General features: G+C 40.1%; 1 protein-coding gene across 5 annotated transcripts in view; it reads right to left on the bottom strand.

Annotated features, from left to right (window-relative positions):
- chd1 (chromodomain helicase DNA binding protein 1) overlaps window positions 1–12,350 on the bottom strand; it is a 97,938-nt gene that overhangs the window by 65,224 nt on the left and 20,364 nt on the right. For all 5 annotated transcript variants that reach the window (XM_061847601.1, XM_061847606.1, XM_061847602.1 and 2 more), the window contains exons 6-14: window positions 11,657–11,928; window positions 11,326–11,551; window positions 11,098–11,198; window positions 6,300–6,478; window positions 6,033–6,154; window positions 5,723–5,939; window positions 5,365–5,454; window positions 4,973–5,163; window positions 2,549–2,737 (exon numbers count right to left, since the gene is read on the bottom strand). In XM_061847601.1, coding sequence (XP_061703585.1) covers window positions 2,549–2,737; window positions 4,973–5,163; window positions 5,365–5,454; window positions 5,723–5,939; window positions 6,033–6,154; window positions 6,300–6,478; window positions 11,098–11,198; window positions 11,326–11,551; window positions 11,657–11,928 — 1,587 coding nt within the window. The remainder of the gene's footprint in view (window positions 1–2,548; window positions 2,738–4,972; window positions 5,164–5,364; window positions 5,455–5,722; window positions 5,940–6,032; window positions 6,155–6,299; window positions 6,479–11,097; window positions 11,199–11,325; window positions 11,552–11,656; window positions 11,929–12,350) is intronic.

Raw genomic sequence — 12,350 nt, 5'->3', positions numbered from 1 at the left:
CTGTTAACAGCTAGTCTCCCAAATGGCTAACCTTTGTGGCTTCCCCATCGTATGGAGGGCCATTTGTCAAGTCTCCAGTCTTCCCCATATTGAACACAACAGACAATTGAACCAAACAGAAGCAATTTAATGACACCTGGAGAAACGTGCACGCATTTAAAGCTTAGATGATTAGTGTTTGTGGCCATTTATAGCCTGTAAAACTTAGGTCGATTTCTTTACAGTATTAATTTTTTTAAAAATTAAATATTCAGTGGATTTTATGAGCTGGAACCCCAAATTATCTAAAAATAAATACTTGAAATCTTTTCTATTGTGGGCCCTGAATCTATAATCTGTGAAAGTTGAAATTGCCAATAGAATTAACGAAGTAAAAATCATGGTATTCAAAGTTTTTGGAAAGGGTCTGTTGTAGCGATCTGCTAGACAGGAGCTTCAACGCCCGGCTCTGAGTGCATACAGCTGCCTGGCGTGGTCATTTTTGGGTGCCTTGGCTGCATTTTGGGCTTCCTTGCCTGGAGCTCCATTTTGGTCGTAACTCTCCATGACCAGGATTTCAACTACGGTTTTTGTTATCCCGGTGCAGTTGTGTCACCACGGAGTCATCAGGGAGAGTTAGTTACGACTACCATTATAAGTTACAAAGTACTCTGTTAGAATATAGCCTATGACAGCTGTAAAACCAAGGCCATATTTAGATGTTAGAAAAAAAATTGCGTTGAAATTTCAAGAACAGCTGTCTAAGAGGCATGGTCTGTTGTCTGACGGGTGATGGATATTATCGTTTTTTTTCAGTGGGCCATCAGCTCACTCAGACTCGCCAAAGGTGCACTCTTGGCGGCCAGCGATAGAGACAGCCCGAGGCTTTACCCGAGACAACTCCCTTTTTTTTTTCCCCCAATCCCCTCGATCATTGTGATTACTGGCAATGGAGGGTGAAGCTGGATTCCAATCACTTGACAATTATTACAGAATTTCTCGGTTACTCAATAAAATATGTATAGCAATCCTGGGCAAACATTTTGACTTGCAGGCCATATTGGGTTCTGAAATTTGAGAGGGGCCAGCCCAGGATGCACACGCAAATAAATGGACAAGCCAACAATGCGCAGTGAGGAGTGTATTTCAAAAGTGCAAAATAGCCCTCATACAGGTAGTATGTTTGTCTAAATGAATATGCAAGATGAAACATTTACACACTATTTGGGACAATTTCAGCTGAATTCAAACAATTTTGCAAGGAAGAGTAGGTAGTTTCATACTTTTGAATTGAAAACTCAAAGTTAAATAAATGTATTTATTTATTTATTAGAAAAGATGTCACTTTCAACACTCAAAACATATTACTCAACAAAATGGTAATTTATTTATTTCTGCTACACTCATTTTCTGTTCCATTGCTCCACATAAATGCAATGGAAATGTAAACTTTCAAAACACTTTCAAACATTCCATTTCCATTTTTTTCCTCATAACATAGTACAAAATCGCACCAATTTTAGTGAGAACAGTGTTGCTGGTCTCCTTTTTTTTTGCCAGTGGAGCAAACTGTGGTTAGTTTTTTTGTAGCAATTCACGGGATAGATCTGAGTTGTTGGTCAGTTAACCTGCATCTGTGAAAGGCTTTGTTGTTCTTCTTCTTCCGTTCAGCTCATCCTGTTAGGGGTCGCCACAGCGTGTCATCTTTTTCCATCTAAGCCTATCTCGTGCATCTTCCTCTCTAACACCCACTAGCCTCATGTTGATGTTCATAATGCTGAAAGTCTGCTCACACACGTAGATTGATCCAAACAACACTATCAGGTTCTGTGCCGTCCTCCGGAGGTTTGGAAACACGGCTTCATTGAGTGAAGCGCAAAAGTCATTCAGTTTAAGAGACTTTCAATGCCAACAAAAACTTGCCTTGGTACTTGACTCTTGAATTGCCGTTTGTCGGTGAAAAAAAAATCTGCAGACTCTGGAAATTAGCCACAAACCTCTGTGCAGTAGCCACCGGTTCTTGCATTCACTGTTTGCTAGCATACTTTGCATGCTTCATTGCAAAGTGATGGCTGATATTGTACTCTTTAAAAACGGCAACATCTTGGCATATGAGACCACTGTGAAAAAATATATTTTTTTGCCCACTATTAAAAACTCGCCACTCACTGTCCACTTTTCTTTTCATTGGTCTGCTCATTTTTACAGAATGGATCAACCGCCATTGGCAAAATGAGTGAAATAAAGAGTACACTACACTCCAAAAAAGATCCACTAATGGTCAGTGCATCATGTATTGGGAAAACGCTGACATTGCAGAGACAAGACGAAATGAATGATTAATTTTGATTTCTTTTAATTGGATAAATCATTTCGGCCGTGTCGAAAAGTCTAACGGCTTGTATAGAAATTACCCATCTAATATCTATAGGATAATCAAGTCTAAAAAGAACTGATACAGAGAACAATTTTGGTGGTTGGGGGGGTTAAAAGTGGGAGGCATAAATTCTTTCATAAATCTCTAAAATCGACAAAGCGAGCTAGGATGAAGATTATATATAGTCCTTACTTGTAATACTGTTTCTGGATAGCACTCATTTCTACTCGGAGGATCTGCTCCACTTTGGCAGGAAGAGATTTCTCCACATCCTTCTTGACTCTGCGTAGAAGAAAAGGTTCCAGTTCTTTGTGCAGACTGGTGTAGCCAGAATCCCGTCCTTTCCCATGTTCCTCTTCAAACATCTCCCAAGAGTGAAACCTTGAAAAATACAACAAACCAATAATCCTGTTAACTTTGGATCTATATAATAGTTATATTGTGTTAAAATCCACAGTAATTGAATATTCACACTGTTTATTACTCTAACACAATAACAATGCAAACTGCAAAACATATATATGTCTCCCCCCCAGGAGTGGGGGGCTTAAAAATATTACTAATGCCGAACTCAAATTGTGTTTTTTTTTTTTTTAAATTGTCACTTTTAAATTTATGTACCACGGCTTATGCCCCCATTTCAATATTTAGCTTTCATTATCAGTTTCTTTGAATCATTTTATATTTTTTATAGTTTTAAAAAAACTTCAAGGTTACCTGGCAATGTGTGGTTAAAGTATTAGACCCCTAAACCTAACAACTGGTTGGGCTATCCGCAGCAGCAAAAACTGAAAGGAAATTATTTCTATGACTCGCAATTAGTCTTACACATCTCTGTGGAGATATTTTGGCCCACTCTTCCTTTCCGAAATGTTTTAATGCCGCTGTAATTAAGTTTATTTCAAGCATGAACAGCTTTTTTAAGGTCATGCCACCGCATTTCAATGTAATTCAAGTCTGAAATTTGACAAGGCCATATCAAACCCTTTTTTTTTTTTTTTTTAAGGAACTAAGAAATTGACTTGCTGGTGTGTTTTGAATCGTTACACTGCTTCAGAACCCAAGTGGGCTTTAGCTTGAGGACAGAAACTGATAGCTGCACGATCTCCTTGAGGATTTTCTGTTAGAGCATAATTCATCGCTCCATCAATCGCAGCAAGTTGTCCAGGTTCTGAAGGAAAAAAGCAGCCCAAGAGCATCCCACTACCACCATCATCAGGTTTAACTGTTGCTATGTACTTTTTCTGAAATGCTGTGCTACTCTATAAAGATACATGTAACGAGACACACACCTTCCAAAAATGTCAACTTTCATCTCCTCAGTTCTTATTCCCCCAAAAGTCTTGAGAATCATTTTGATATTTTATTATATATTATATTTTATCACTATTACATCAGTGTCCAGATGGTGTGTGAAGTGGATCTAGATGCCAGTCTCCAAGGAGTATAAAACAGCCAAATTGACAATCATGACAACACGTAAGACACTTGAGATTTGTGTAAAAAAAAAAAAACAAAATAAACTAATCTGACTGTACCTAAAAATTTTGAGTCTTTCATTAATATTTTATGGATACACTATTGGAAACAATTACGGCCTCTTTTTTTTTTTTTTTTAAATACTTTGATATGATTAGATACGGAGCATAGTGTGAACAGGCATTTTCAGATCTCTCCATAGATGTCACTTTGGATTCAGGTCCGTGCTTTGGCTGGGCCACTGAAGGACATTCAAATAGTCATCGTGAAGCCACTCCTTTAGTATCTTGACTGTGTGTTTTGGGCTGGTGTCCAGCTGAAAGATGAATTTCGGCTAGTGTCCAGTTTAAAGATGAAATGTCACCCACTTTGCAACAGATTTTCATCCAGGATGTGTATTTGCATTGGTGTATGCATCTCGATTATTATTTAGGACAAAGTCCATATTTTAGCGCTCATGAAGGGTTTCACCCCTATGAGGAATACAGTGATCATCAAGCAATTTTTTCCGTGAAGGAAAAAAAAACAAAGCAACGTTCTTCGACTGTTGTAGAGACAGAAAGATTACTTACTTTATGAAGCCAAGGATAGAATCAACGTATGCTTAATATCAGCCAAATGTTCATTTAGTGAAAAGGCACGGTGTATTTTCCTAACTTTGAAAGAACAGAAAGGCAAGGACGCTGAGGAGGAATTTACCGCTAGCAACGGCTACTTGCACATGCTTCCTTAGCAACAGCCTCCCTTCATTCTTCGCCATCCACCTCTCACAGTAATGGTAAGTAAAGCATCTTATATTTTTTATTTCAATGTATTTTAGTTTTTATATATGAATTAGCAACACCCATCCATTTTCTGACACTTATCCTCATGAGGGTCACGGAAATGCTGAAGCCAATCACAGCGGTCATTTGAGTTATGTCACTAGTGTAGGAACGGATCTCAGTTGTAGACCGAGGACTACTTGTATTTCATTTAGGTTAGGTCGTTAGGAATATTTATTGGATGGCAAGTCATTATTGGAATTTTTTGGGGATCGAATAAATGCATTTGTTCAGTGAATTTTGCAATTTTAAATTACTAATGGTCATCTAAAAGACTAATTATTTTATTCATTTAAAAACTGATTTTGCCTACTTTTCAGGCATAATGAAATGCAGCAACGACCAGAGCTCTTTGAGGGAGTTTTGCAGCGGTGTTCCAGTGATGAGGAGCCTGTGATTGGACTTGAAGTCAATCATAGTCTTGTAGAGGAGCGAGTCATCATTCTTCAGTCGATGTGCTTCATCCACACCAATGAAAGACCAGTTAACACTGCCCAAAAAAGACTGCAGACATTTTTCACATTTGGTTAAAGTTCCTAACAATATCAAGACTATGAAAAAAGTTAGGGCTGGGTGATATAATCTCAAAATATCTACAATCAAGAATTTATAACCACTGATATAAGCAGTGCACATCAGTGTGGAAGCTTACATAAAATCTAATCACCCGGCTCTAATAGAAGCTTGTGTGAGGTAACTCCTAACCTTGTCCTTGAGAAGAATTTCATATGTGGTGAGAAGGATGTTGAATTTCAGCCTCTTGGAATGAACATGCATCCACTCATGTGTTCTGATCTATAATTGGAAAAAGAGGAATGAAACTCAAAGTGTGATATTATGACATCATCTGCAGTAGTGTCGGGATATATATAAGTAACTGATTTGGAGTGAGAATAAGAACAAGTTTGGCTGTATGAACTGAAAAAACATGTAATTGTCTTTGGTGAGTGAGTTAAGGCATTCAGACGACTCACATGAACATTGGGTTAGCGATGTGTCCGTGAATGTTGTGTCTCTGAACAGTCTGGCAACTTTTAGTATGTGTATTAAGGATTCATCTTACCATATTCCTACTGCTTATGTCCCCCAGGTAGACAACAACATTCATCTGAGGGGCCCAGAGCTGGATTTCCCTCTGCCAGGATGTTAATGTAGAGAGAGGTACAACTAGCAAGAAGGGGCCATAAAGCTGGTGCTCATTAAACAAATAGTTGAGGAAAGAGATGGTTTGGATAGTCTTCCCTAAACCCATCTCATCTGCAAGGATGCAGCTGTTGCCTCTAAAAAAATAAGACAGAACATAAAACATTTGGTATCACATACAGTATATGATAACTTTAAGGTAATGTAAAGCAAGATGACTCGAGTCTTACTTGCACCACGAGTGGGCCATCCAGTTCAAACTGTCCAGCTGATAGTCTCTGAGCTCTAGTCCATCACTTATGTAATGCGGCTGCTTTTTCATTGGAGAAAACCTTGGTCTCTGTTTTAGCACCTATGACAAATGTGCAGCTGGATCAACAAATCAAAACAACTACATTTTCACAGATGACCAAAAATAACACTTTATGTATCGCTTTTAATAATATGCAGATGGACAGAGACAATTCAATCCCTGCACATATTTTTATTTTTTTTACCTTGCAATCTCTGGATGGAATGGTCTTTGATTGGTTTCTGCTCATGTAATCATCAATACATTTCTGGAACTTATTTGCAATCAGAGCTCCATCTTCCCAGCTACATTCAGAGTATGGCAATCCCTGCCACTTGCACAGGTAGTCTGGGTAACCAGCAGCTGATTTTTGGTTAGAATGACCTGCTCAAAGATATTCAGAGAGTGATGAAACGCTGACTTTACAAATGCTGTGCACAAGTTTACACACTGATGTGTTGGAGACATGCAGTGCAAAACACCAGACAACCACCAATTGTGCATGTCCCATTGAAAAAGATGAGAGAGGCCTGTCATTTTAATCAAAGGTTTACCTTCTTTAAAAATCTATTACATTTTCTGGATTTTTTCCCCCTCTCATTTTGTCACTAAAAGGTGAGGTATACCTATAATGAAAATCACTGTCCTGCTTTTTAAGTGGGAGAACCTCAATTGGTGGCTGACAATACTAGACATGTGCACACAAACGCGCGCGCACACAATTAATGTAAAATTTATTTTTAAAAAGTACATACAATTATACACAGACTGGTGGATCAGGTGTTAATTTCATAAACTGTTATATACAGTATTCTTATAATGTATAAACAACCTGATTTCATCCATAGTTACAGCAGAATTTCATTCACACCATAGAAAAGAGCCTATCTTGGGTAAATGGATGGTTGTGCACTTTACTCCGCGAGCGGTTGGACCTTGAGGTGCCAAAAACCATAAAGATGCTGTAAAACCAGCAAACCCAAAATATATTTAAAATCAGTCAGAAAAACTGATGCTTGAAATTGACAAAAACATTATCTCTCGGTTCTCATACAGTGCAGACGCTTTTTTCTTTGCTCTGCTTGTTTTGCCTCTGATGACATTTTTTTCTCCAGGAGACTTTTATGGGACTTTTTCTTTTTTTTGTGGATTTTTCTTTTTTTTGTGGATAATCAGTTGGTTCATCATTATGTGAGCGTGGCCTGCTAATTAGCACAAGCATAGTGTGAGCAACAAGACCAGGCGTCAAGATGGCTCCCTTCTCTACTGACTGAGGACTATCCCAGACTATGCAGAGCATGTGAATTCTGGAATCAAAAATCTGCTGTCCTGAATTCTATGTGGATGTAAATGGACAGTTGCGGAATAAAACAACTCCTCTCAATGTGGAGGAGCAGCAGCAGCTCGACACTTAACCCCTCTCAGATGACCGAGCTTCTCACGCTATCTAAGGGAAAGCCCGGAGAACCCAGTGGAGGAAACATATTTTGACCTCTTGTATCTGGGATCTTGTTTTTTTGGTCAGCATCCACACCTTGTGCCCATAGGTGAGGATAGGAATGTAGATCGACTGGTAAATTGAGAGTTTCGCCTTTCGATTTCGCTCCCTCTTCACCGCAACGAACCGATACAAAGTCTGCATCAGTGCAGACACTGCACCGATCTGCCTGTTGATCTCCCGCTCCATCCTTCCCTCACTCATGGACAAGACCCCAAGATACTTGAAGTCCTCCACTTGGGGCAGGATGTCATCCCCGGCCTGGAAAGGGCATGCCACCCATTTCCAACTGAGGACCACGGGCTCAGATCTGGAGGTGCTGATTCTCATCAGAGCCGCTTAACACTCGGTTGCGAACTGTTACAGTGAGCATTGGGAGATCATGGCTTGATGAAGCCAACCGAACATATGATCTGCAAAGAGCAGAGATGCGAAACCGGACACCCTCCGAATAGACCTTACCAGGGAGGCTGAGGAGTGTGATCCACCCATAGTTGGAACACACCCTCCAGCAACATTCCCTATAATTTTTTACATGTCTGAACAAACGCTTTAAGCCTGTGAGCACGCCCTTTGACCACTGTGAGGAACATCAGACGTATCCACTGTGGTCAGATCAGTGTCATCCAGTGAAGTTACAAGGCTCATTCAAAGATTCAGATTACAGCATTTACATTCCCATCAGAACATTTTTAAGAACAATTTTGTGTTTTTGCAAACTTACAATGAAAATGTCAACAACAAAAAAATTGCTAACTAAACCAAGCCATCTATGAACTATAAATTTGAAAGGTCGGTTCCAACTTTATTTTTTTTAAATCCACAATTATATCCCAGTCTGTTTTTCTTGGTGTAAAACTGAATTATTGCTTGCAGAATATCTTTAGCAATGCATTTTGAAACCTGAAAAATGCTCCCAAACAGTTTTAAGGTTAATGTTATGTTGCCTCCTATATCTAAAATACAGAATTAAGGGTTGTCCCAAGGTGGAATTTTAACATTACACACCATCTCATCCTGTACATTCCACTTTGGCTTCAGATCAGACCACTCACAAGAAAGAGAGAAAATCTAGTCCAGTTTCACAACTTTTTATTCTATTACTTACATGATTCGACATTCATGGCATCTTAGAGCAACATCATTTCCTTTTTTACTTTTGCCTCTATTATCGAGAGTAAATATAAGCACCATGTCTAGCTCGTCTTTGGTCTGTGTTCCCCAGTAACTATGAGGGTACCCCTTTAATAGCAGAGTGGGGTGGTGTCAGATAAACTAGGCAGGAGAGTGTGTGGCCTAGCAGCAGGTCATTGGTAGAGAAAGTTCCGTGTGCTGCTGAAATGTTCATTAAACATCGCCTAAAAGAATCCAGTGATTTCTTGTCATTTTTTAGTTCCATTGGATGAAGCAAACTGTCATCCATCACTCATTAACTCACATTGCAAAATGTCAAACTGAGTAGCTGTATGTTGTACTTTCAATTTGCATTGGATTTTTTTTTGTTATTGCGCACAACACAGAATGTCTGTGTGCAGAGACCACATCAGCGGTGCGCAATTGCGCACGCGCGCAGATTCGGGGGTATATTGCCCTCCGGTCCCCAGTCTGGCAATCCAGAGGCACTGTCCCTGACATCCACACAATTTTGCATCGGCATGTTAACTAGGACAGCCCCACAACATCCAGAGCCTTTAGGAACTCTGTGCAAATCTCATCCACCCATGGGGCCCTGCCACCAAGGAACTTTTTAACCACCTCAGTGACATCAAAGTTCTTTCGGAGGTGGGAGTTGAAATTCCTTCTGACAGGGGAATCTTCCAGGCCTTCCCAGCAGACCCTCACAATACGTTAGGGCCTGCTAAGTCAGACCGGCCTCTTCCCCCAACATCGGAGGCAACCCACCACCAGGTGGTGATCAGTTCACATCCCCGCCCCTCTCTTCACCCAAGTGTCCAAGATATGTGGATGCAAGTCCGATGATACAAACACAAACTCAGCCGTCGAACTGCGATCTAAGGTGTCTTGGTGCTGGGTGGTAAGCAGTTTACAGCGCTGCCCCTCTCTTCACCCGAGTGTCCAAGACATGTGGTCGCAAGGCCGATGACACGACCACAAAGTCGATCATCGAACTGCGACCTAGGGTTTCCTGGTGCCAAGTGCACGTGGACCCCCGTTTTGCCTGAACATGGTGTTCGATATGGACAATCCGCGATGAGCAGAGAAGTCCAGTGGGGGGGGGGGTTTCTTCCCAATAACGCCCTTCCATCCCCCCCCCGATTTTAAATATTTGATTTCTGTCTCTTCAAATCCTTTTACTCATGTAAAGCATATTGAGTTAACTTGTGTATGAAATGCGCTATAGAAATAAATTTGCTTTGCTTATAAACTCATTAGAGTCATCAATTTTGGAAAACATTTTATTTAGGTAAATGCTTTTTGTAAGCTTTAGTTGATCGTAACATCCTTGTTCTGAAGAACTGTAAAAATAAACTCACTGTAGGGGGGCAAGTTGCGCCCAAGCATGCCAAGATCCAGATTTTGACAAACTCGTTTTTAGCACATTATCCACACATAAATGCTATTCGCTGTGTTGGCACATCCATACACACACGCACGTCTGCACATACCAGGGATGAGAATGACCAATTTGGAAAGAAATTTGAGTTTCCTCCTGGATATTTTTTGCTCCTATCGGAACACAGAGTGAACAGCACTTTGCCGGGAATGTCCACTTTTTGTTTGTGTTCGGTTAGACATGTTGATACCGTATTCAGTCCTATCTGCACAGTTACACTTTTTTCAAGCCATGCCCGTCTGAAACAGTTTTTGATTCCAGCATCCTTGTCAATTGCACTCGCTCAATCTTCATCCTTTTTTTCTAACACTTTCGTGATCGTAAAACTTTGAACACATCGTCGCTCAGTTCGCGCTAAGTCCCATGCGCCATTACTTGGCTATCTAACAAATTACACTGCGATTTCTGAGAACCGACAAAAGGTGTACATGGCAATGGTGAAACTCGATTAACCACTAACACGATTGGATCGTTATACTGTATAACTCTTTTGTCCAATCGAGTAATCTGCCGCAAACAAGTTTTAATGTTTATGTCACAAAATGCAAATATTTATACTACAGAGCAAGTTAGAAGGGCATATGATAGCCGTGCTTGTGCTAGCACTAAGCTGAACTTGCAGCTCGGAGCCGACCACCGAGAGGCAGGCGCACGATACCCTACCCCTACGCCCCCCCTGAAATTTTCTCATCGGATTTGCGCTTATCTTGAGAATGGTCATTTCGGTCTGAAAAAGTCGGAAATCTGTCGATCGGCGGAAAATTCTCATCCCTGACATACAAACACACATGCGCACGCACGCACACACACACACAATTATGGAGCTGCAATTGTATTGCTAAATCATGACACTCATAAGGTAGCATCGAGTTGCAAAAATACATATGTAAACAGATGAGAAACAAAATGGGGATAAAATTGAAGATGTACCTATGATCCTCTCCACAAGTTGATACTGAGCGTGCAGGTCATCAATGAGTTCTTCCTGGCAATTGAAATACTCAATATCCTCAGGTGAGGCTGCCTTTAACCTGTGATTCATCACAAAATATGTAAGTCATACTTCCTTACTACATCATACAGTCTTCATTCTTAGAAATACCTTCAGGTACTATTATTTTCTCTAACAAGATAAAAATCATGTAAAAGGTTTCTAACCATTTCTTTTTCTCCTGATCCTTCTTCTTAAAATTTTCCAGTTTCTTCATACCCCTAACATTCTGAAATTTAAGGGTTTCTTCTGTTTCCCAAGTGTTGTGAATGTGGGCCCAGTTTTTCCACTTTATGAGGTACTGGATTTCCCCTGCCTCCTTATTAGAATTAAAGTACGCATTGGGGTCTCCATCCGCTTCTACAGCATATACCGTGGTCACACTTCCCACAGCTGTTCGGGATAAACGCAAAAATATTTACATTTTAAAAGGTCTAAAATTTATTTCACATAAATATCCCAATTTCTATCAATGTGCCAAAGCTAAATAGTTTTTACCCCTTTTCCTTCCAATTCTGCTATCCATCACTCTCTCCAGTGTTTCAAACTCATCTTCCTCAGGTTGAGGGACATCTTCACCAAGAACTTCCACAAGGTCATCTGAATCAGTTTTCAGCTCCTCGTCTTCCTTGTAGCTAATGTTGACAGTAGCCTGACGCCGTGGACCAGGAGCGACAACCTTCTTATAGTTATCCTCATCCTCAGAAGATGAACATTTTTGGGCTTTCGTTTTCTGCGAGCTGCTCTTCTTACCATTACGAAATTTCATCCTGACAAGACAAGAAAAGTTGATTTGAACACAAATTGAAATAAATTTGATAAAGACGATAAAGGAGGCTTTACACTTAACTATAGAGTTGAGCGTTTAAAGCTAAATGCCGCTTAGGTTGTCTAAATGGTATTTTTACGTGTGCTGACATGCACAACACTGTTGTAGCTGCAGTTGTCGTTATAGAGGTATTGAAATAAATTTGAGCTGAGGGTTGAGTAACTTATGCTTTCTTGTATATTTATATAAAATATACATGCAATGTGTTTATGGTATTGTTTTGTTTGCTCATAAAGATAACACTGTGTTAAGGAGAGGATGACCAGGGCCATAAAATGCGAGGTTTTGGGGAACAATCTCCTTCCTTCAGTTAGAGCAGTGCTTCTCAATTCTTTTCTGTTACGCGCCCCCTAGCAAGAAGAA

The sequence above is a fragment of the Syngnathoides biaculeatus genome, chromosome 17 (assembly GCF_019802595.1).
Source record: "Syngnathoides biaculeatus isolate LvHL_M chromosome 17, ASM1980259v1, whole genome shotgun sequence".
NCBI lineage: Eukaryota > Metazoa > Chordata > Actinopteri > Syngnathiformes > Syngnathidae > Syngnathoides > Syngnathoides biaculeatus.
The sequence above is the reverse complement of the archived record's forward strand: the minus strand, read 5'-3'. Positions and strand labels throughout refer to the sequence as shown.